Consider the following 25,819-nt stretch of genomic DNA (forward strand, 5'->3'; position numbering starts at 1 on the left):
CTAAAATGTCTTGCCCTCAAAGGCCTGAAGATTGAAGGCAGTGTCCAGAAACTTCTTCAGTGACACTAGGTGAGTGTTCCTATTTCCTGTTGCTGGTGCAGCTGCTGGGTCACGGCCAACATACCTAGGGGAGGAAAGACAAGGTAAGAGGGGGCAGGGCCCAGCATTCTCCCACTGCATGCCCACCCTAGGACAGCAGAGTGGGAACCTGAGGAAGCTGTGGAACCTGACTTTCTGCCCCAGTAACATTCCCAATGAGCTGCAGCCCAGGGCAGACCCAGTTACCAACTATAGATCAAAGAGAGGCAGTTTTCCCCTCCATGCCACTGGACCCCAACAAAGACGGCCATGACCCAAAGGCTGCTGCATTTCTCGTGCTCCTCCCCTATCTTCTCAGGCACCATGAGGTGCCTTTAAATGCATCATGTCTTCCCCTATGACCATCCTGCCTGAGGCTCCAAGAGGCTAAGCAACTGGTCTAACCATGAAAGGTAGAAGGTTTGAGGAAGATTCTCTAACTCCATTCTGGTTGCAGAACAGCAACAAATGTTTGCTATTTATAAAGGTGATATTGCCAATCTTAATGCTGGATGGGAAAACTGATCTGTCAGTGATAGAGCAAAGGTAATGGGCCCAACTTCTCAGTTTTCAAATATATCCCAGAGAAGAACAATGGCTAGTTCTAAGCTACACAGCAAATGTGATGTGCAGAGCCTGGGTGGGACCAGGGGAACTTTTCCTGCCCTGGTGGCATGGGGGTGGGAGTGGCCTCAGGCCTGTCCTGTACCAGATGGGTCGTGCCCGGCTTAGGATGGTCATGAAGCGAGGGCTGATGTAGTCATAGTAGCCCATGTTCTTGTGCTCCTCCTGGCACCAGACCAGCTCTGCACCTTGGTACTTCTCTGCTTCTTGCTTGATCAGGTCGAAGGGGAATGGAGAGATCTGGGTTGACAGGAAAAAACAGGGGTTTAGCCAAGGGTAGGGTGGCATGTCCAGGGCTCAGCCCCCAGAGGAGAAGCCACAGGGCCCCCATCGGCCACCCCCACTGGGCCTGGTCCCGGGCCTGGCCATCTCTACATGTTGCTCACCACCATGGGCTGGAACCTGACTGTGCCCACAACTGTAGCTGGGTGAGGGGCTCAAGTGTACCTGCTCCAGGCGTGTGATGGCCACTTGCTCCTCCAGGCCCTGGCTGCTCCGCTCCTTTACCAAGTCATAGTACACCTTGCCCGTGCAGAAAATGAGCCGCTGCACCTGTCCAGGTGCCTGTGCTGCAGCCCCATCTTCAGGGATCACCCGCTGGAAGCTAGTTCCTTAGGGAATTGACAGAGCATCAACACCCAGAGGGGCAGTAGCACCCAGAGACACGTCAGCACCAGGGAGATATCAGTACCTGGTGGGGGAGCAGCAACACCCAGAAGAACATCCCCACCCATCGGGACACCAGCACCAAGAGGGACACCAGCACCCAGAGAAGCACCAGCACCCAGAGAGGTACCAGCACCCAAAACACCAGCACCTGCATCCCCAGCATCCTCAGGCTCTCCCTGGCTCAGTTTTACATCTGTGGCTACAGTGGGCACCCTTGAGCCAAAAGATGGAATAGGGGACAAATGACACTCTGAGATGTCACAGGGAGAAGGGTAAAGACAGGGGCTGTAGCCAAATCAGAGCCCTGGGGAGCATCAATGTATTAGGTTATAGTTGGAGGATGACAGAGAGGCCTGGGAAGGAGAGAAAGAAAGATGTAAGGACACACCCTTACCTAACAACATTGTTACCAACCCCAAACTCCCACTCAGCTGTGTCCATCTCCTAAAGGGTCACACCAGCCCCTCAATCTCCATAGTAGTCTCATCTCCCTCAGCCCCTGCAGTCAAGCCACCATCTCAAAAGCTGTCAATTTTTACTTCTAAAACTTAACAGGCACTTCCTAAGTTCACACTGCATGCCAGGTGCCATGCCAGGCATGGAATAAAAACATGTGAGGAAACTACTTATGCCCTCCCACCTCAGAAGAGGACATCAAGGCCAAGTGAGGCCAGGTGGTCCAATCCCAAAGCACAGCTCTTACCTGCCCATGTCAGCAAAGAACTCTGATGCAGACAGGCTGGAACAAACCTCTGTTCATGAGCTAAGGCCCTGCCTGGCCAGTCTGCTCCCACTGCCCATGGATTACACTCTCAGGCAGCTTTGCTCCCTGAGTTTCAGGGACTCTTGCTCCCCTTGACACTCCAGCTGGTCCATATTTCATCACCTTTAGACTCTCAATTCCAACACCAGTTCTTTAGGTGCTTCATCTGACCCTGACCCCCAGGTAAACTAAGCTAAGAGATCTTGGAGGGGCACTGGATCTTGAAGGCCAGTCATATCGATGACTGCAAAAATGGATGAATGAATAAATGATCCTCAATTCTTCTACAACTCCCCTCCCCCTCCCCCCCCCAAAAAAAACCTAGGCAGACCTTCACCAGGCCTCCTGCCTCTGAGCTTCCCTGCCCTGCTAGTGGCTTCTGAGAGGCCCAGGTGCACTCCTCTTGCCCCAGTGTCCAGCCCAAATGACCACAGCCTGGACCAGGCCAGTTGGCCACCATGTCAAACTCCACCTCTGCATAGCCAGCAGCTGAAGACAGAGGGTAGGAGAAAAGAACTCCAGGAACTGAGGCTGGGCTGTGGACTACCAGGCCCCAGGTTGGAGGTCCCCCCAAAGTAAGCCACTTCCTGCCCCAGTTACATACCAGACACCATCTGGTCAAAGCTGGACTTGGCTTCCGGGTGCCTCAGCAGAGATTTGGGTGTGAAGATAATCAGCTGGAAGGGAAACAGGCACCCAGCTGCCATCTCTCCCCACCTGGCCCAGGGGCTCTTTCTTTGGTCCTTGCAATGGGAGTAAGGAAGACTCACAGGCTTGCGGAAGGGCAGCAGGATCTGCCGGCGCAGCACATGGAAGTAGCTGGCTGGTGTGGAGCAGTTGACTACAATCCAGTTGCAGTCATAGAGCTGTCTCACCTCGAAGTCCTTGGTGAATGCCTGAGGGAATGGGGATAAGGCTAGGTGCAGTGCCCTGCAATGCCCCATGCCCTGGGCCCATTGGGCACAGCAAGACAGGTGCCAGTCATGGGGGACTGCAGGAAGCACTCACAGGGTAGGCATCCGAGTCATCATTGCTCATCTGCAGGAACCTCTCAGGCCTTGCTGAGGAGTGCTCCGGGCCCTGAAATACATACCAGGTGCCTTGGGCCAGCCTGAGTGGCGTCAGTCATATTCTGACCTTGCAGGGACTCTGGGGGCAGGGAGGGCAGGGGTGCCTGGAGGAGTCTGGGAAGTCTTCCCAGGGGAGGTGACTGTGAAAGGAGGATACCCTCAAAGGGGGCATGGCCAGAGCCCATGTGCATGCACTATGAATGCATGGGACAAGAGGAAAATGTGAAAAGACCTTCCATCAGAGAGGACCTCCACCCCAAGGACCCCACACCACAAGAATCAGCCAGACCAGACCAATCCTTCCCACACAGCCTAGCTCAAGCTCCACCTCCTGAGAAGCTGGCCCTTATAGTTATGAGACCCTGGACAAGTCACTTCACTTCTCTGTGCCTCAGTCTCCTCACATGTAACACAGGAAATAACAGTTTTGACCCCCTGGACTCATAAGGATTGTACCACACAGACACATGAAATGCTTAGAATAACAAGTGCCTGGTTTGTAACAAGCCATTCAGAGATGATGGAAATTATGATCTGCTGACCAAATAACTGGTCCAAGCTGAGCAGGACCTCACAGACCACCTTTGCAGCTGACAGTCTAGGTCTAGGTTGGTCTTGGCTATGGTCACATGGTCAGTAGTGGCCAACTGCCTTGTACCCGTGCTTGCAGATGACTCAGCCTCATGCCCCTTCCTGTCATCCCCTGCCTGCCCAGTCAGGTTGCACTCCCACCCTGTGGCCCCATGGGATACTCTGCGCCTCCTCCCCTCCCCCATTAGCCCAGGAGCCTCCACCGGCGGCCCCAGCATACACATCATCATGTGTGGCTCCACAGGTTAGGCACACCAGAAAAGACCAGAAGGCAAGCATAGAACAATCAGAAGTTCAAATTCTGGCTACTAGCTATGTGACCCTGGGCAAGCTACTCCACTGCTCTGTGCCTCAGTTTCCTCATCTGGAAAGAGACAACAGTATCTCCTTCAAGTTGTTGTAAGGATTGAGAGAGTTAATACATAACCAGTTGCCACTGAGTTTACCCTGAGTCATGGTGACCCCATGTGTGTCAGAGCAGAACTGTGCCCCATAGGATTTTCAATGGTTGAGTTTTCAGAAAAGGATCACCAGGTCTTTCTTCCAAGGTACTTCTGGGTGGACTTGAACCTCTAACCTTTTTAGCAGTCTAGCACATTAACTGCTTGCCCACCCAGGGACTCCAAAATACATCACATAGAGCATGCTAAAAGTGCTAGTACCCATGGATATATACAGGCTTGGCAGAGGATATTTCTACATATTTTTATGTGCTACAAATATATCCATCTATGGTAGAGCATACTAGAGGCAAAGTTATGAAAACTTCTTAGCCATATCAAATATCTAGAAGAAACAAGTCACTGAGATTGGGGATTTAGGACCAAATTCTCAGGGGACATCTAAGTCAATTGGCATAACATAGTCCACAAAGACAATGTTCTATATCCCACTATTTGAGTAGTGACTGGGGTCTTAAAAGCTTGCAAGTAGCCATCTAGGATGCAACTATTGGTTTCTCCCAATCTGAAGCAAAGAAGAGTGAAGAAAATCAAAGATGCAAGGAAACAGTTAGTTCAAAGGACTAATGGACCATGCAAATAACAGCCTCCTCTACCCTGACACCAGAAGAACTAGACAGTGTCCAGCTACCACTACCAATCAACTACTGGTTCCTTCCAATCTGAAGCAAAGAAGAGTGAAGAAAATCAAAGATACAAGTTAGTATTAGAGGTATTGATTAGAGGACTAATGGACCATGCAAACAACAACTAGACAATGTCCAGGTACCATTACCAACCACTCTGACTGGGGTCACAAAAAAAGGTCTTGGATAGAGTGGGAGAAAAATGTGGAACAAAACTCAAAATCATAAAAAAGACCAAACTTACTGTCTGATAGAGACTGATGAAATACCTGAGACTCTGGCCTTTAAACACTTGAAGCCTGGAACTGAACTCACCCCCAGGGATTAACTTCCAGACAAATGATAGACAGCCTATAAAGTGACCATGCACTCCTTAGAATAATCAACCATATGAGACCAAAAGAGCAGCATTTGCCCAAAATCAAATCTCAAAAGGCAGAAAGGGGCAGGAAAGAAGGACAAATGGAAATGAGGAACACAGGGAGGAAGTGGGAAGAGTGCCATTATATTGTGGGGATTGTAGTCAATGTTATGAAACAAAATTGTTGAAAGGAAAATTAATTTGTTCTGTAAACTTTCACCCAAACCACAATAAAAAGTTAGAAATAAACAAATAAGTAAAAGTGCTGGCATAGAATAAACCCTTGATGCTATTATCACTTCTATTACTATTATTTTTAGCATCCCCCCAGCATCACCGTGGCCCTCACCATGCCCTCCATGCCGTGAGGTAGCAGCAGTACGATGCCATTGTGCCGTACCCACTTGGCTTGGCCAGTGCTGATGAACTGGTCGATGATGCACTGGGCCGTGTTGTGGAAGTCACCAAACTGAGCCTCCCAGAGGACCAGGGCATTGGGGCTGGCCATGGCGTAGCCCAGCTCAAAGCCTAAACAGAAGATACCAAACTGGAGCCTGCCACATACTGTCACCAGATAGTACCTTCCCTGCCCTTGCTCACCCTTCCCAATGGGCCAGAAAGAGCCCATGGAGTCCTGGGGGCTTAAATGCCAGGATCTCTCAACATGCCAGGAGACACCACCCTCAGCCCTGACCCTAAGCATGGCCAGGATCAACCATGTCTAGACCAGGAGTCAAGTCCAAAGACAGCCTAAGGAGACAACAGGGAACATCTAACAATACAAGCCCTCATAATGTGCCGAACAGTTGAGGGGAATGGACAGGGACAGCTCCACAGGTAACTGCCGATTTGGAGGGAAACTCCCAGAGGGGCTGGTAAAGAAGGAGGAGTGGGCCAGCCAGTGGTTGTGCCAAAGGGGCCTGGTCTGGAAGGCAGCCCAGAATCAGAGAGAAGACCCCAAGGCAGGGCTGCTGGGGTACAGGGCAGAGGCAGCAAGATGTGAACTCAGGAACATAGGCAGAGAAGCCAAGTCAGGAATGGCTAGTCTCAGGGCCAGCTGGTGCCTTGTCCCATGGTAGATTCTAGGAGGCTTTCTGTATGGCCTACTGAGGCCAGTACCCAGAGCATGAACTTATCAGAGCACCACCCAGGCAGGCAGGACCACTCCCTAAGTTTCCCTGCAGGGGCCGGATGGGACAGGAATCATCTCCAAGGTGACCTTAGCCCCAGAAATCACTGCAAGCTCTGGTGAGGGCAGCCTGGCCACTGGGTCCACCCCAGGGCTTCTGTGGTTCCTCCCAAGCCCTGACCTGATCCCTCTCAGCCCTAGGTCAAAGATATGGCCAAAACAACACAGATGGGCCGAGACCCTCTCTAGCTCCCAGGTATCTCAGGACCCACAGACCTGTGGGCAGAGCTGTGACCTACCCAAGACCCCGTATTCCGAGAGGGAGCTATTGCACACTGTGTAGGGGGCCTGATCAGGCCAGAGATGGTTCATGGGGACACACGTCCTCCGGTCAACATCCTGGTCATGGAGAACATGGTGCCGGTGGCTGGAGAGAGAAGGATGGATGAGCAGAAGGACAGGCAAGGCCCACACCATCTGAGCAAAGTAGCCATGCTATGCTCTCAGCTGGGACACAGCTAGCCCATCACTGGGCTGGAAAGCCTGGCCAGAGTCACCATAGGATGGAGATGCCAGGAAGGCCTTAGAAAGCCAGGGTCAGCTGGTCTGCTCCTCCAGGTAGCCTCTCCTCTGAGCTACATGGTTCAGTGGAGGGCCTGAGCCCTGCTTTCCACTGCCAGGGGGCCACAGCCAATAGACCAGGGTCCTAGAGAACAAACTTCAAGTTGCTGCCTCTCCCTGAGCCTCAGCCCTTGCACAGAGAGCCTGATAAGACCTGCCCTGCCGTGAGGAGCTGAGACAGTCTGCTAGCCCTGGAATGCCCTCACCAGTCCTGCCCCACCCAGGCTCACACAGGAAAGGCCACCTGGCTGAACTCTCAGCCCTGGCAGGATTGATGGGCAGTGCAGTGGAGTGGCCTCCACCCTGGTTAGGACAGCATCAGCAGCAATGAGTGACCAGGTATGAGAGATGCAGCTTGTCAAAATCTGGAAGCCACAACACCATGATTCATTGACAGGGCAGTGACAGTGTCAGGATCTGACACATCTGGGGAAATGTGATGGGACATGTTGACAAACATCTTCCCCCATCTGGATTTAAAAACTAAATTGCAAACAAGTAAGATAGGGAGAGCTGGCTTGACAGTAATACACACACACACACACAAATGATACTGGGGACTTTAAAGGACTAAAAGCTTACTATCAATCACTGTCTTGGGCCAAGTGGTCAGCTCTGGTCCCCTGGGGGTGAGGGTGGTGGCCCACACAGTGGCACTTTGATGACTTAGCTCAGCCAGAAACCAGCCCTCCTGTAGCTCCCAAATAAGGTCAGGGAAAAGGAGAAAGGGTGGCTTCCACTCTGCAGGCCCCTTTGCTGACTCTGGAAGACCCCAAGCACAGTTCCAACCTCTCAGTTCTCCCACCTGCTCATTGAAGGCAACAAAAGTGGGGGACAGTCCTGCCCTCACCTGAACGTTCCCCTCTCCACATCCTGCCCACTCAGCCGCACGTGGATGCCCTCCTGAAGGAGGGAGCCGAAGGCCATGTACTCTGCCAGTGCCCAGTCCACTGTCCGCTTCTTGGTCATGTCCGCTCGGCCCCGTAGGATGCGAGAAAGGCCTGCAGGAGGCAAGTGCTGACCAAGGGCCATGAGGGCCTGGCCATCTACCCTGGACAGCAGCAGCACCAAGGCCCTGGGGTGGGTGCAGATAGACTCGAGCATACCCCCACACAGAGCAGGACCTTGGCAGGCAGTGGCCAGGTGACCCTCCCCCCAACAGTCCCTACCCCAGCCTCCAGCCAATACAACAGTCTGCTCCTTAAGCCCACCATTGTCCAGCCTCCTTATTCACCCCCATGGGAAGAAACAGCAAGTACTCCTCAGTACCAGGCATTGTTCTAAGGGTTCACAGGCACTGAGTCATGCATTCCTCCCAACAGCCCTCTCATGACAACCTCAAGCATGTCAGAGTAGAATTGTACTCCATAGGGTTTTCAATGGCTGATTTTTCAAAAGTAGATCACCAGGCTTCTGGATGGACTTGAACCTCCAAACTTTCAGTTACCAGTTGAGCACATTAACTGTTTGCACCACCCAAGGACTCCCTCTAGAGTAAGTGCTATTATAATGTCCCTTCTCTAGAGGCTCAGAAAAGTTCAGTTAAGTGGCTCAAGGTTGCACAGCTATCATGGTACCTGGATCTGTGTCCTGTATGCACCTTGGTGGGGCAAGACCAAGGACCTAGGGCAGATGGACTCAGGCACACCCCACACAAAGCAAGGCCATGGCGGTCTGGAGAGCCCAACACTAGGTGCCTCTACCTCCCAGCAACCTTCACTTCAGTCTCCAGCCTCCAACTAACACAAGAGTCCTACCCTTGAGCCCCCCATCAACCAGCCAGAGTCACCTGTGAAGTACACACGAACCCTGCCAGGGCATGCCTAAGGACATCTGGGATTCCCTCAACTTGGTTGAGGGAGTGCAGGTGCCTTGCTAAGGACACAAGGCTCTCCAGATTTCCCAAGAAGAGGCCACTAAGGCCAAGGCAAGGAGTACACCCAGCAACCACCCAACTCACACAGGTTCACCCAGAGGCAGATCAGGGAGCAGGTGGGGTTGTCTCTGGTATTCCTCCCAACCATGGGCAAGCCCAACACTGCTACCCGACTCTCCCTGTCTGTAGAATCCTATCTGCCTTCCAGGCCCAACAACCCGTCCACAGAACACCCTGATCTCCGTGTTCTCCCTCTTCCTGATGCAGGCATGACCCAGCAAAGATGATGGAAAAGTCCAACATGCTCATCTTAGGACTGGTCACCAAGCCCCAGCTGGGAGGGTGATGTCCGGGCCTGCCCGACCCCTCAGCCCACCCTGAGTGGCACTCCATCAAAGGCCCCTCACAGAGCAGCAAAAGAGGTGTGGAAAGCTGAGCTGACCTGCAGAGGACAGGGTGGGGCTATGGGCCAACTGGGCACAATAGCCAGGTCTGGGGCAGCCACCCACATGGATCATTGAGCAGTGCCTCACCTGTGTGGATCTTGAAGCCTTCCAGGGGCACAGAGCTGGCCACAGTGCCGATGTGGGTCAGTGTGTCCTCAGGAATGCCAGTGGCCGGGCATGTCATGCTCTTGGGCTCCCCATCCACATTGAAAAAGCCTGCAGAGTAGACTCCACTGGCTACCTTCAGGCTAGAGATGGGTCCTCAGATTGCCCTGGTCATCAGCCCTTCTTCCTGGGACCGAGGGATCTACCCAGCGCTTGGACCTGAACCCAGTTCCCCTCTCCCCTGATCCCATCCTAAGGACCTATAGTAAAGGAACAGCCACAGCTACAGCTCCAACCTCTATCATACCCAATGTCCTCCCTTTGGGCCTGGGCTCCTTCCATTCCCTGGATCTGGGGTGACAGCTTACCTAGTCACCCCTATTCTAGCCCAGCTTTGCCAAGGAGGCAAGGATTTCCCATGGAAGCAGCAGCTGGGCCTGGAAGGCAGGTAGCAATATGCAGGCTGGGAGGATAGGGTGGGAGCTCCTGAGCACCCCCTGCCCCCCAGGGTCCTCTCTCCTTTGGTATCAACCCCACCTGGGTCAACTCCATCTTTCCAGGGAGCATCTAACTTCTCCCTCTCTCCTGTCCCTCCCTGACCTGGAGGAACTGACTGCTCATAGCCTCTGTGTCCCAGGGACAGAGCCAACAGCCTCTGGAGTGGGCAGTGACTGCTTGTGCCCACAGCCACCTCTAGTCATGGTGCCCATGGCAGCAGGGGAGGGTCAGAGACCACTCTGAGCCAAATGGTACTTGCTTACCTGGCCAGGGGGAGTCCAGCCAGTGCTTTATATCCAGGATCTTTTTGTCTTTGGATCTGCCATACGCCTCCTCACAGATGCGGTCATACTTGGCAATTTCCTCCTAAAAACAGGACAAAAGCAGTACCAACTTCTGTATGCCTTTGGTCCCCCTACCAACTTCAGTAATTTTCTCCCCACTAGTCTGCAGGGAACTCATGGCCAGGGGTCAAAGTCTCACAGTTTAAGGGGCTCCTGGTACCAGTTGGTATGATCAGCAAAAGGTTTGCAAGAAACACAGTGAAGATCATAGCCCTTGCTCTCAGAGTTCCCCAAAGGCGGGAGACAACATATCCCCAGATAACAAAGCCAACTTGAGCCACCTTCTACAGGAAGCTTTCCCTGACTCCTGCTTCAGTGGGACTTCCCTGCATCACAACATATTGGTGTACTGAATCCTCTGCACCCCTCCCCAGCAAAACGAGGGGTTCTTGGGGACAAGAACCATTGCATCAACTTCTTTCAATGCCTAATGCTCAGCACTGGGCTGATGCCAGCAGTCACCCCAGTGTTTCCCTTCTTTCTACCCCTAGGTGCCATCCAAGGCCTGTCCTAGGCATCCATGCTCACCTCGAACTCCTGAAGGGTGACCATGCCCTCAGCAATAAGCTTGTCTGCATACTTCTTCAGCACAGGTACCTGTCTGTGGATCTGCTTGTACATGAGCGGCTGTGTGAACATGGGCTCATCCATCTCATTGTGGCCACGCCGGCGGTAGCAGACCTGTAGGGGCAGCAGGGCAGCTGAGTCCCTGCCCAGACTATGTGACTATTCTACGACTGGCCCCACAGGGTGCCAAGCAGGGCACACCAATCCACCAACGGAGGTCCCAACCCCTAGTCTCTGCACACATTGCTCTTGGGGGCACTAAATCCTCCCTGTCCAAGAAGTGTTCCCAGAACTGACTGCTACAGATGCTGAGACCCACTTGGCCCCACTCTGTACGACAGGAACAGGCATCCATGCCCTTGCCTTGGCCTCCCCTAGACCCACCAGGTCCACGACAACATCTTTGTTAAAGGTGTTCCTCCACTCAGCTGCCACACTGCACACATATATCACCGCCTCTGGGTCATCCGCGTTCACGTGGAAGATGGGTGCATTGACCACGCGGGCCACGTCAGTAGGGTACGGTGAGGAGCGGGCCATTCGGGGGTCCGTAGTGAAGCCAATCTGAAGCAGGGAGAACTCCATTTATGCAGTGCTAGAGAAGCAGGTGTCTGGCCTGGATCCGAGTAGGTCTTTGCCAAAAGGTCCATCAGGTGTGCCCAGGTGGGACAGGGATAGTTATGGTGAATGGGCCACATTCAGAAACAGCAGCAGCTCCCATGGGGATCAGCCAAAAGCAGGGGAATCATGCCTGCTCTCTTTTTCCACAATCATATTTATGCAGTGGTAAGAGTCCATGGATAGTGCAAACGGTCAGTGTGCTCAGCTGCTAATCATGAGATCAGAGGCTTGCATATACCCAGGCATGCCTCAGAATAAAGGCCTGGAGATCTATTTCTGAAAAATCAGCAGTGAAAATCCTATGGAGCACAAGTCTGACACACACGGGGTTGTCATAAGTCAGTATCGACTCAATGGCAACTGGTTTAGTTAGGAACATGTTGTTGTTGTTGTTGTTATGTGCCCTCGAGTTGGACCCAACTCACAGCAACCTCTCCTTGGGTTTCTGAGGCAGTATCACTACGGAAGCAGATTGCCCAACCTTCCTTCCTTCCAAGGAGTGGCTGGTGGGTTTGAACCACCAGCCTTCTGGTTAGCAGTCAAGTGCCTTAGACACTACGCTACCAGAGCTCCTAGTTAGGAATGTAGGCCCTCATAAGTCCCACTCCCCCCAAGTTACTAACTACAATCTTGAGCTAGGTATTTAAATTCCCAAAGCCTCAGTTTCTTGTTCAATAAAAAAGGGTTGATTGAAATACCCAACTCACAGAATGCAAATAAAGTAGTTAACACAGGTTTTATAAGCTCACAAGAAGAGCCGTTATTAATCATGGCTACCTTAAACAAAGGCACTGAGACTGGGTAAAGCTGTAGAGACACACAGCAGATTAGTGGTTGTCAAAGGGAAAGGAGAGCAACTGCTTAATGGGTCTGGGGATTCCTTTTGGGGTGATAAAAATGCTTTGGAACTACCTAGAAGTGATGGTTTCAAACACTGTGAATGTACTAAATGCCACTGAATTATACATTTTTAAATGGTTAAGTTTATGTTATATAAATTTTGCCCCAATATAATAAACTAATGTAAGATAAAAAACAAAGTCACTATTATTGTTATCTTCTAAAACCAATTTGCTCATATAGATCTAAAAGTAACATCTAATTACATATCCATTCTCCTTGCTAGGGACTTCCTATACAGGTAAGGTATTCACTTCATCTTTATAATCTCTATGCTCTATGTATATAATGGGACCCAATTTCACACAGACCAGGAAACTGAGGCTGGGAAAATAAGGTGACTTGCCTGAGTTCACACACTGGGAAGTGGCAGAGCAGTGGAATTAGAACCAGGGTGGTCTCACTAAATGGCTACCTGGATTCCCAGGGATGGACATGCTGACCAGGCCAGTGTGGAGCCCTCCCCTCACCTGGTTGTTGACGACGACATGCACAGTGCCATTAGTGGTATAAGAAGGCAGGTCACTCAGGTGGAAGGTCTCGTAGACCACACCCTGGCCAGCGAAGGCAGCATCCCCGTGCACCAAAATGGACATGACCTGCAGGGCCAAGTTGTGAGCCAGGAGGAGTCACTTCATCCCAGTCTGTCTGCCCCAACCCTGCCCGTCCAGTGCTAAGTACTAGAGCCCAGATCCTGGAGTCCAGCACCTGTGGAAGCCCAGCCACCAGGGCCCAGCCTCTCATAGGCCAGGCTGAGCTCACCTTCTTGCCCTCTAAGTCTCCACGGTAGAACTGCTCAGCCTTCGTCTTTCCTTGCACTACGGGGTCCACAGCCTCCAAGTGGGAGGGGTTGGCCACAAGTGACAGAGTGATATTTCTGTTTGTGGCCCGATTGATCCTCTCGTGGTACATGCCCAGGTGATATTTGACGTCCCCAGAGCCCTAAAGGTTGAAGGCATGTGGATGGATGCTGGGACATTCCCACAATGCTCTAGGAAGGCTGCACCCTCCCTGATCCATACCCTCTTATGACCCAACTTTCCCATCACATTTCCCCTTATCACCCCTCCAGGAGGGTCTGAAAGAGGTTGGTTCCTCCTGGGCCCACATTACACCCCACTCCACCCACATCACACTCTATCTGAATTATCAACCACCGTTGTTTCAGCATTATCAACCACAAGTGCACCTAAGAAGGACAAAAGCAATGAGAGTTGTAAAGAGCCAGTAAGAAGGGCCCCAATTACAGTAAACACAAAAATAAAGAAAGGAAAGTGACTCACAATGGTGCTAAGACTCCTGACTGGACCTCTGGGAAAAAAAGGAAGCAGAATTCCTACCACACTCCTTACACCAAAGGAATTTCCAGATGGATCAAAAATGTGCCCATAAGATGAGTCCATCATAGTATTATGAAAAAATATGACAGACATGTTTTATGGAGTAGGGACAAGCTTCCTAACCCATATACAAAACCCAGCAACCATAAAAGATGCTGTTGTTAGTTGCCATCGAGTCAATTCCGACTCATGGTGACCCCATGCTACAGAGTAGAACTGTGCTCCATACGGTTTTCAAGGTCATGACCTTTCAGAAACAGATCACCAGGCTTGTCTTTCAAGGTATCTCTGGGGGGTTCAAGCCACCAATCTTTCGGCTAGTAGCTGAGTGCTTAACTGTTACTGTGAGAAGACAGCTAAATTTTAATAAATTTGTCATGGAGGAAGCAAATCCATACACAATGTTGGGGGTGGGGGGAGGATCAAGCTGAAAAAAGTACTTATAAAATAAATGCAGGCATGGGGCTAATTTGCTCAGCATATGAGGTACTTTTATAAATCAGTAAAATAAATGAGTAAAAGCCACAAAGAGGAACTTACAGAAAATATAACACAAAATGGCTTTAAAATATATGAAAAGATGTTCAATTGAACTGAAGACAAATTTTCACTGATCATACTGGCAAAAATGGAAAGACTGGCAGAAGCAATGAGGCTGTGGGGCCACAGACATCCTCACACACTGTCAGTTGGCTGAGGACTGGAAGGTAATTTCATCATACACTTGAGATCCAGAAACTGCAGCACTTCTCAGCCATCACTCACACCTGTGTGCAAGGATGCGCACTACTGTAGCCTTACTATCCATCTCTGAAGACAGTTAAGTCAATGACACACTCGGGTAGCTGCAAGAAGAACCCAGACAGCTCTATGTGGGCTTGTGTAAACAATGACAAACTACCAAGTGAAGGTGCCAGGCAGTGGCTCAGCACACTCCACAGCATCCCACAAACCAGGCTGCCTGGAATAAGTGTGTGTGTATGTGTGTGTTGCATGGGACATTTCTGGAAGCACATACCTAAACACAAACAAAAACTCACAAATAGAAACTGGTTGCCACAGGAGCCCTGGGAGCAAGAACAGGGTCTTCCAAGGGAAACTGACTCTCACTGTACTATCTTTTTTAAAGACAATGATCATATTTCTTTTTTGATTTAAAAAAAAAAAAATGTTAAGCTTTTCCTTTGACTAGACCTTACAGTTTACACACACTTACCATCTCCTTGATTCCTCACAACAATTCTGGGGGCAGCTGTTTTCATGCCCATTTTACAGAAGAGCAAACTGAAACTCAGAAAGGTAAAGTAGCTTGGGCAAAATGAACAGGATTATGGCAAGAGTCTGGGCTGGGAGCCCACAGGCAGGGCAGGGTCTCGTTCCAGCTCTGGAACAGTCATTTAATGTTAAGCCCCTGTGTTGGGCCCTGCCCTTGCCCTTCCACCATCCTGGAGGAAGAGACTGACAAACACACACACGCATATATGCATACACAGATGGCCATACACATGCACACGTGCACATGCAGGCACTGGACAAGGACAGAGTAGAAACAGTCAAAGGAAATGGGCAGGGCTTTGGAAAAGAAGAAAACAGAGGTGAGGAAAAGCAGTGTAAACTGAGGGCCCAGCATGGGCAAAGGCCTGGGGTGTGAAGCAGCAAGATGTGTATGTGACCCCAGATAGGACTGTGAGCAGAAAAATGTCTCCTCAGTTCTTCAAAGAGCATAGGAGACCCCCCAAGACAAAACAAATGAGTGAGGGGCAGTGGACAGAACTTTGGGCACAATGGTAGGACCATGTTTGCTGTGCTAAAGAAGTTAGGCCAGCTGCTGCAGCTCTGGGCCTCAATCTCCCCAACTATGCAGCTGATCCAGGTATCTGAAAACCCCTCAGCTATCAGACTATAGTACCTGTACCAAAGGGTCCTACCGGCCGCACACAAGCATCCCCACCCTCCCACCCACTCCTCTGCATGTCTGTCTATTTTAAGGTCTGTCTGAGCTTGGCTATCCCTGTGCTCCGGACACAGTACCTTCCCAGCCCCCTCCTGCCCTTCCTGAACACCCTCCTTTCCAGGGGTTCCGAGACATGGGCTTGGCACCTACCTCATCTGCTGCCTCCAGCTTGGGGTCAAACTGGCAGAAGATCTGCTCCAGGTCCTTGCGGATCACATTGGCCAGCACGTTCAGCCTGCCCCTGGGGCCAGAGGGGCTGTGGTCTCACCAGGCACAGAGGCCGCCTCCTCTCACTGGCCCAGCATCACCACCCCCACTCAGGCAGACACCAATCTGCACATCTCAGACCCAGGCAGGTGAGCCAGGTCCTCACAGAAAGGAAGTAATTCACCTCACCCCCAAGTGTAGCACAAAACCTCAGCTTTCCTCATCCTAATCTGGCAATGTATCACAGCTGCCCAACACACCCCCTGCCCCTGACCCCCACCCAGTTGTTATCTTGGAGCAAGATATGGGAAAGGGGATTCAACTAATCCTACGAGTACTGTCTTTGGCACTGAAATCTGGGATGCTCAGAAAGGCATCCAGGGACTCAGAATTCTCCAGTCTAGTCTGAAGGTCTCATCACAGGGCACTGTACCCAGAAGTAGGCACCAGTCCAATGGGGGGAGGGCAGCAGAAGACACAGAACACACCCTCCCCGCAGCAGACATCAGCACTAGGCCTATATAGAACACTGGCCAACCTCCAGTTTGCCTGGCCCTGCAGTAGAACAGAGGTTCTCCTATAGGTGGGCCTCACTCCTGTTCCATGGGGGCAGGACTTGGGGGCTACCAGGAGCCCTAAGGACAACCTCAGCCCCTTTGGGAAAAGACCTCTAGCCTCCAAGTCCCCTGCCCTACTGTGGAGGCCTGACCTGGCCTGAAACAACCCCTTACCCTCCTAGACCCCTCCTTATGCTGAGTGCCTGCCCAATGGACATTGCACAGGCCCAGATTCTACCTGTGACCACCAGGACCATCCCACTCCCCCAGTCCCTAGATCTGAAACCATGTGAGTCCGTTCTGTCCCAAATCCCCAGGGTAGCTCTGCTTGACCTCTCTGACCAGATACTGGGTGTTTCTGGGCCCTCGGAGCAAGGAGCCTATGACAGACAGAACCCCATGTTTCCAGTGGCCCAGCCCACAGGACAGGGCACTCAGCACCTCAGCTCTGGGTACCACTCATGCCAACATGGACCCAGGATGGCCCACTGCAACTAGTGCCTAAGTCTCTACCTCAGTCCCAGGAGGCTTTGTCACCAAAGGTCTGCTGCTCATATCCTCACATACCTTCAAACAGCAGGACTCTGACCACCATGGTCTCTAGCCTCCCCACTGGCCCTCAGGCTTCAACTCTAAGGAGTGAGACTTCCAAGTCCTCATCACAGTCCTGTTAAATGTGTGATCAATCTCACAGGAGGACAGAATCCCTGGGCTCTTAACTCCAAAGGCCTCACTCAGCTCTGAGTCACCTGCCCTTCCACACATCTCCTTGTCTACAGGAACCCCAAAAGGCACAAAAAAAAAAAAACCTTTCTGAAATTCTGCCCCTTTGGGGTTTATGGCAACGTGGAAGGAAGGGGCATGAGTCTCAGATAACCCAGTTATCCCTGGATCTGTATGCTGGCCACATGCCAGCCTTTCTGTGATGGGCAAGCCAGGGCCCAGGGACTCAGAATTTTCCACGCCATCCACTACTACCCCCAGGTCCCACCAATAGCCCCTACTTTGACTTCTCTCTCTCTCTTTTCCACCTCAGCCCTATGGGCCTAGAGAAGACTAGGAAAGGCTGACGGAGGGAAGGGGAGTAAGGCTCACCTATGGGGCATCCCCAGGATGACATTCTCAATCCCCATCTCACTGGATTTATCGATGATAGTCTTGAGGGCAGGAATCATGACCTCACAGCCCTCCAGACCAAACCGCTTCTCTGAGGACCACTTGCGCGCCAGGAAGTCTTCGAATCTGTGTTGGGGGAGAGAGCAAGGAAAGGCTGGGACCCACAGAGGTTGTTCATGAGGTAGGTTGCTGATGTCTGGGAGAGGATGTTGAAAAGTCACCTTCTTCTGCAAAGTCTAGGACCTTCCACAGATACCATATTGCACACCCAGCAAGAGGCACAGGGTGTCCTCTTAACATAGGGTCCCCAGCTTAACCAAAGGCCTCTGCGTGCAAACCCCACAATCCTTCCCAACTATCCCTCCCTCTTGCTTCGCAAACTTCTCCAAGGATTCAACACCATGGGATGCCTTTCATGCCCCCACCCCAAACTTGAAAAGGCACTCTTGCAAAAGCCCCAAGAGCTTCATGCTGCTGAATTTGGATTTTAGCCTACCCTTCACTTCTTAGGAGCTCTAGTGGTGTAATGCCTAAGGAATTTGTCTGCTAACCAGAAGGCTGGCAGTTCAAACCCACCAGCCACTCCTCAGAAGGAAGATTGGGCAATCTACTTCTGTAGCGATACCGCCTCAGAAACCCAAGGAGGGGTCGCTATGAGTCGGAAATGAGTCAATGACAGTGAGGTTAAGTTCACTTCTTAGGGAGCTGTCTTTGCAATTGGAGGCAGGCTGGGGGCTCCTTCAAGCCGTTGCAGCCCTGGGCACATGCAGCTTCAGAAAAGGCTGATGGGCAGAGCCAGCCAGCTCCCCATCCACTGTAGGATGCTGCTGCACACATTCCCACCCAGGGCTGTATTTCTGCCCACACATTCCTGTCTCCTTTACCCTTGTTCAAGGTGTATACTGAGTCTCTCATGGTCCCTGATGTCACAGTATCCTGGAGTCCAACCCCACCCTCCTGCCCAGCTCTGCCTGAGGTAACTCTTTTCCAAATTTGCCAAGTACCTGGTACCCATGCCCTTCCCAAGGCCCTCATGCCAAAGGCACAGCTGCTCCAATACTGCCTTTCCCTAGCGGACCCTGGGGTCTCCCTGTGGTTGTCCATGTGTCCAGGGGCTGACCTCATGGAGTGCACCAGCCGGGCCAGCAGGGTCCGCTTCTCCTCACTGGAGAACTGCATGACACCAGGAGTCTCAAACTTCTGCCGGATCCACTGGCACTGCTCCACATCATTGATGAACATGAATTCCAGGCCAATGTGCTGGCAGTAGGTGCTCTGGGAAAACAGATGGGGACTCCAAGAGGAGCAGGAAGAGGCACAAGGGCCCTGGAATCTGGAACAGAAAAGGTGGCACCCGCCCTCCCTTGGTCTGGCTCTGGGAGCTCCCTGAAATGGAGCCTGACAAGCCTGCCTGGGCTCACCTCTAGGCGCCGAATGATCTCCCGCAGAGACAGGGTGTTTTCTGAGCCCCCAATGAAAGTGGTCGTAGGTAGCTGGAACTCTTTATCTAAGTCAGCTTCTCGCAGGTCGTAGAAGGCTAGAAAGAGGCATGGCAGAGCCCCAGACAGCAGAGAGAAGGAAAGCATGAGATCAGAACTCATGTCCCAACAGTATCCCCAGATCTCCTTAACAGCCTCCCCAGCACCCTCCCTCCAGGTCCCACAAGAAGCTCAAGGACCCTCTGTCAGCAGGGACAATCAGAGACGAGAAGGGGGCCTGCACTTACACTTCCCAAGAACGATCTCCCAGCTCAGCAAGATTTCAGGTGAGACATCCCTCTCAGGGACACCACGCAGTGGTGGGCAAGGATCACAAAGGAGCCAGTGTGCTGGTCTCTGGGCCTCACAGACCCAGAGACACTGGCTCAGTCTGCCCTCCAGAGTCCAAGAGCCCCTACCTCAGGCCATATGTACCAGTTCTAAGGACGCTCACCCAACTTGTCGATGGTTGTGATTAAATCTGAGGGCACGAAGGAGTCCAGGTCTGCATCCAGAATTCCTAAGGGGTCCAGCTGGGCCACATGGTGGCCCCGGATCTGGGAGGAAAGGGAAAAAGCCAGAACTGGGAGTCTCACCAGTGAATGAAATGGAGTAATAGAGGAAACAAGATTAGCTATGGATTGATGGATGTGGGGGTTCACTAGGATCCCACCTTTAAAATGTTTAAAACTGTCCATTAATAATATTTTGCGTTTTTCCCAGCACAGCGTATAGCTGAGTCCAACCAGAACTCTGCCTCCCATAGCCTTGGGAGGAAAAGCAGGCCCAGTAAAAGATCCCCCCAAGTCACTACAACAGGCTGGAGCCAGTAGCTGCATTTTTCTTCCACCTTCGGCAGATGTTTACCTGGCAAATGTTGAGTAACACCCCAAAATGCAGAGACTACTGTGCTGAGAGGACTCTAGTGCTTGGTCATGGCTGGGTAAAGACAGACAAGGTGAAGAGCTGGGAACTATGCTTAGAAGAGAAGGCCTCCGGGCAGCACTCAAATGTTAAACCAGTTGCCATCAAGAGGATTCAGACTCATGGTGACCCTATGTGTGTCAGAGTAGAACTGTGCTCCACAGGGTTTTCAGTGGCTAATTTTTCAGAAGTAGACCTCCAGGCCTTTCTTCTGAGGCACACTAGGTGGATTGGAACCACCAATCTTTCAGTTAGCAGCTGGGTGAATTAACCACTTCATCCACCCAGAAACTCCACTCAAATGTTACTCTGTATTTAATATATTATTGTTAGTTGTCATCAAGTTGGCTCCAATTGCATGGTGACCTCATGTATGAAAGAACAAAATGCCTCCTGATTTGTGCCATCTGCATGATCACTGGTATATTTGAGTCCATTTTTGTGTCTTTTGAGTGCTTTCCAACCTAGGAGATTCATCTTGCAGCATGAAATCAGGCAATATTCTTTGTGTTCCATAAGGTATTATTAGCTAATTTTTAGAAGTAAATTGCCAAACCTTTCTTCCTAGTCTTAGTCTGGACATTCCACTGAAACCTGTCCAACATGGGTGACCCTGCTGGCATTTGAAATACTGGTGGCTGTATGCTTCCAGCATCACAGCAACAAGCCAGCCACCACAGTACAACTTGCTTAATATACAGTTTTATATTTCTTGTTCTTCCTTTTCAACATCAATGGTTAGATCACTTTCTGTTTCTTTTAATCAGCCAGAAAAACACAATGACAAGTCCCCAATACATTAAGTACTCAGCCAGTGAGAGACCAGCTCTGCTCTCTTCCTTCCTCCATCCACAATGCCTTTCACACTGGTGGTGCCCAGGGCACACAGCTGTCCTCTCACACACAAAGCCCGCCTCACTCAGGCAAGGCATCCTTGCCATTCCATTTGCTAATGCTGCTCCCCAGCCCAGCTCACCACCACTCCTGCAGCAGCTTGCTGCACCTTCCCATGGAGTCTGCCAAGGGCCCTTACTATTCCCTCTGTATGACAAATCTCCCTGATGAAACATCTTCTACCAGTGGTTCCCAGAAAGATCCCAAATGATTACACTTATTGTGGAGTGAACACTCAGAACAGCTCTCTAATTAGTGCTGTTCAGTCAAGACCAAGAATACAAACATCATGAAGAATCTTTTCAAGAGCAGGGGCCCAGTTGGGGACCCACCATGGAAGAGCTCAAGTCTCCAGATGAAAGCAATATGTGGTGGGACAGTAGTGTTCATCCCATAAGCACTAATTAAGTCCTTGCTGTATACCAGTCCCTGTCCTGTTGGAATGCATAGTCCAGAGGCAAGAATAAACATTACTAGGGTCAATCTATTCAATGTTCATTCAACACACATTTTTAGAAAGTAATACTAAGTGCTCTCAAGGATACAGTGAGGTTGCAGCTAAAGTCCCTGCTCTTTTTTTTCTTTCTTTCTTTTTTTTTTTTTTTTAATTGTGATTTGGGTGAAGATTTACAGAGCAAATTCACTCTCCATACAGCAGTTCACATACACTTTGTCTCATGACATTGACCACAGTTTACCACAATGCAACAGCTCCCCTCCTATTTCCTCCCCATAGTTACCTCTTTCCAGTGTCCATCCCTCCATGCACTCCTGTCCCCTGAGCTATCTCCCTGTGCATAAGCAGCCCTTCTTTCTCCTATGATTGTTCTCTCCAAGGAGTATATCTCCCTGAGGCAAATGTTCAACTCATATACCTGTCTTTTGTTTGGCTGAAAACCACAGGTGTGAGTTGAATTCCAGACCTGAAGGGCAGCTAGGGGCCATAGACTCAGTGGTTCCACCAGGCTCTATCGAACCAGCAAACCTGGTCCCTCCCCCCTTTTTTTTTCTCCAAATGATTTTGAGTTGTGTTCCACATTGTTCTCCCTCTCTATCAAGGATCTCCTACTAAAGTCCCTGCTCTTATGGATCAGACATTTTATGAAGAGGACCACAACAAACAAATCAGCACACACAAAAGTATCAGGGAACGGTGAGTGCTATCAATGGAAATGTGACAAAGCGTGGGTGGGGAAACAGGTACCATGTGACAGACAACTTAGAGTGCTCTCTAAGCAGGTGACATTCCAGCTAAATGAGAGCCCACCCCATTAACCCCAGGCCATGCCCCAGGAACCAGCCCTGCCTCCCAGCCCTGCACCTTCAATGCCCCTACCTGGTAGGCCCGTATCAGGGATTGCACTGCCAGGTGATCCTCTACCAGCTTGCTGGTCTTGGTCCTGTTTGAAAGTGCCGGTCTGCTCTCAGGGACAACAGATGGGGGTTGTGGCTGCATCAGGCCAGAAGAGGCCTCCTCGTTGGCTTTCCGGAAGAAGCTATCCCAGGACTGGACAGGGGCAGAAGCAAGAAGACAGCCAGGTCAGGGCCTGGGAGGAGTTAGCATGGCCCAGACTGAGCCCTGGGGGGCACTGGGTGTTCCATAGTTTCCACAGCTCTCAGGGCCTTTCTGATACCTTGCTGAAATGTCCTCTCACAACTAGACCAGGCCTCCTCCTCTTCAGAGACTAGATCTCCCACAACCAGCTTTGGAGGAAGGGGCTAGAGTTGTGATAAGTGGTTGCTCAGGTAGAAGGAGTTTCTAGCCTGGGGGAAAGCATTCCCTCACACACCATGGGTTAAGCCTTTGCAGAGACCAATTTGGTAGACAGTCCCTCCACATTTAAAATGCATTTAGAACCAGCAATTCCACTGCTAGACATTTACTCTATAGGTATGCTTGTAGATGCATGCCTCTCCAGACTCCCTGCCATCAAGTTGACTGAGAGTCATGTTGTTGTTTATTGTTATATGCCATCGAGTTGGACCCAACTCATAGCGATCCCTCCTTGGGTTTCCAAGGCAGTATCACTACGGAAGTAGATTGCCTCATCTTCCTTCTGAGGAGTGGCTGGTGGGTTTGAACCGCCAGCCTTCTGGTTAGCAGTCAAGTGCCTTAGGCACTACTCTGAGAGTCATAGCAACCCTTATTGGGTTTCCAAGGGTATGAATCTTTATGGAAGATATGGTACATCTTTCTTCTGCAGAGTGGCTGGTGGGTTCAAACCACCAATCTTTCAGTCAGCAATGAAACGCCTTAACCACTATACCACCAGAGCATGTGCATTCTGTTGTTGTTGCTGTTAGGTGCCATCAAGTTGACTCCAATTCATAGCAACCCTATGTACAACAGAATGAAACACTGCCCAGTCCTGTATAGCCTCACAAACCTAGATGTATGTAAAAGAATAAGGGGGGGAAGGCAGTAGCCCAGAGTTATGTTTACAGCCCCTGAGACTATGGCCCTTAGACACCCTTCAAGCCTGGAACTGAACTCAATCCCATGGCTCAACTTTCAACCAAATAATAGACAGGCCTATAAGGTGAACAATAACACCTGAGAGTTATGCACTCCTTAGAGCAATCAACCATATGAGATCAAAAGGGCACCATTTGCCCAGGAATAAAGCTCAGAAAGCAGGAAGGGATAGGAAAGAAGAAAAAATGGAAATGGTAAAAACAGGGAAAAAAGTGGGAAGAGTGGTGTTACATTGTGGGAATTGTAATCAATGTCACAAAATAAAATGTGTATGGATTGTTGAATGTAAAACAGTTTGCTCTGAATTTTCACCCAAATCATGATAAAAAGTTTAAAAAAAAAAAAAAAGAATGTTCCCTACAGGACTGTTGATTAGAATAAAAATGTAAAAATACCTAAATGGTGGTCATCAATAGGAAACCGATTAAATAAATGATTGTATATTTAGAATCTAAAAACTATGCAGCCTTTAAGGAAATAAGATGCATTTATTATTATCATGAAAGGGACCACAACAAACAAATCAGTGCACACAAAAGTATCAGGGAATAGTGAGTGCTATCAATGGAAATGTGACAAAGAGTGGGTGGAGAAACAGGTACCATGTGACAGACAACTCAGAGGGCTCTCTTAGCAGGTGACATTCCAGCTGAATGAGAGCCCACTTCCATTAACATGGAAGATCACCAGGGTATGTCATAAACTGAACCAAGCAGAAGAACATGTGCTTTCCCACTATGTGTGTAGAATCAAAAACTAGACACATATAGTCATAGCAGAACACATATGAAGGTAACCCACACACACACATTCTCATACAGTACTGGTGGGACACTAAACTGGCTCAACCTCAGGTGAGAGAAATTTGGAATACCTATTAAAATTAAAGATTCAAATAAGTTTGACTCAACAATTACATGTGGGGAATTTATCCTACAGACAGCTGCACACATGTAAGGTGACATACCCCCAGGCTTATTTGTTGCAGCACTGTTCAGAATCTCCAGAACTGGAAGCAAACCAAATGTCCATCAGTGGGGACTGTTAAATGAATGACGACGCAGACAAATAATGGAATACAAGGCGGAGGGGTTGGGGAGAACAATGAAGCTCTTTATGTGATGATGTGGGAGAAGACCTTGGAGGTAGATTGCTAAGTGATAAAAGCAAGGAGCAAACTGTGCATGACCTGCTACTTTTGTATAAGGGGGGGAAGGCAGTGTCCCAGAGTTATGTTTATAATCAAGTTTGCATAAAGGAGCTCTCTGAAAGGGCACAGAAGAAAGTATAAATTGGGGAGGGTGGAAACTGAGCAACTGGAGGACAACTTGTTGCTGTAGAACTTTTCATGCTCGCTGGTGTTGGATCATGTGATGTGTTCCATTCCTGGGGGTGGTGGGGTGCAGTCAGTGAAATGGAGGAAGAAAAACTTCACTTTCCATGTTTTGCCCTGCCATCTGACTTTAAAAAAAAAAAAAAACAGCAGGTATTTGTTTTGTCAGATCAGTACATACATAAATCCTTGTACCCCTACACACTTGTAAGGGGCCATCTGGAGATGGCACATCAGGACTAAGGGGCAGGGTTCATGCTCAGGTCCAGGGCATGATCAGGCTTCTCAGGCAAGTACAGCATCAGAAAAGCTACAGGCTCTCCTGGGTGACTGAGGACCTGGGAAGCAGAGAAGCCCCTCACCCATGGCAGACAAGCTATTTCCCCTACTCTCCTTCCACCTGCAGCTGGACCTAGGGATTCCCACCCCCCCAGACAGTGGGGAGGATGAGCAAGGGACTGACCTTGTGGACACTCTGGGGGTTTTCCAGCCACGCAAAGTACATCTCCTCAATGTAACTGGAGCTGCTTCCACTTCTGCTGTTGGGGAGGGTAGTTGGGGGCCCAGAGGACCTGAGCTGCCAGCTGACCACCTGGACATCATGTGGGACCAGGAGCCTTATGGCCTGTGCACCAAGCCGGGATGCCAGCAGCCGCAGTGGACTCATTCTGGACACAGCAACAAGGAGGGAGGCACACATCACAGGAATTAACATTGCCGAGCCCAAGGAGAAGGAGACCCTAACAGCTGGCATTCCTCAGTGCTACCGGGAGTGGGGCTGGGCTAGGAGGGACAAGCTAAAGATGAATAGGACACTCTCCCAGCCCTCCAGAGATCACTGGCTAATGACTGCTTAGCGGTCAATCAGTGCTGCCGTATTCACCTCCCACAGCCATCTAAGCACTAAGGCATCCTATCAAGTGCCCAGCACACACTGGCAGCAGTAAGTGCATGTTCCCTTGACTCTGAGTTTTCACAGTTACAAGCACATGGCACTGCTAGGTCTCCAGTCACAGTGACCGATGGCTCCCTCTTATTGCAGCACTGGACTTGTGTTCCCTCTCTCCCAGGAGGCTGGTGATACAGGCCTCAACAGCCCCACTCCACAAAAGTAGTACCACAGCTTTGAGAGGTGAAGGTCTCTGAGAGGCTGGAGCTACCCCTCTGGCTCCTGTACCCCGCTCAGAGCT

The 25,819-nt window shown here is 50.5% G+C and overlaps 1 protein-coding gene across 1 annotated transcript; it reads right to left on the minus strand.

Moving 5' to 3' along the window:
* OGDHL (oxoglutarate dehydrogenase L) lies at window positions 1-25,296 on the minus strand. Its single transcript, XM_007938613.2, has 22 exons — window positions 25,093-25,296; window positions 22,157-22,327; window positions 19,457-19,559; window positions 18,946-19,061; window positions 18,645-18,799; window positions 17,504-17,650; window positions 15,795-15,885; window positions 13,113-13,292; window positions 12,821-12,949; window positions 11,214-11,393; window positions 10,791-10,943; window positions 10,182-10,284; window positions 9,403-9,531; window positions 7,844-7,994; window positions 6,672-6,799; window positions 5,593-5,771; window positions 3,143-3,214; window positions 2,905-3,030; window positions 2,739-2,811; window positions 1,150-1,313; window positions 788-942; window positions 1-124 (listed from the first exon to the last, which is right to left on the minus strand). The coding sequence occupies exons 1-22, from the start codon at window positions 25,294-25,296 to the stop codon at window positions 1-3; spliced, it is 3,033 nt and encodes a 1,010-aa protein (XP_007936804.2).
* Window positions 25,297-25,819: the final 523 nt, after the last annotated feature.

Source organism: Orycteropus afer, unplaced genomic scaffold (assembly GCF_000298275.1).
Source record: "Orycteropus afer afer isolate SDZICR_OR568_19922 unplaced genomic scaffold, OryAfe1.0 scaffold00052, whole genome shotgun sequence".
In the NCBI taxonomy this organism is placed as follows: Eukaryota; Metazoa; Chordata; class Mammalia; order Tubulidentata; family Orycteropodidae; genus Orycteropus; species Orycteropus afer.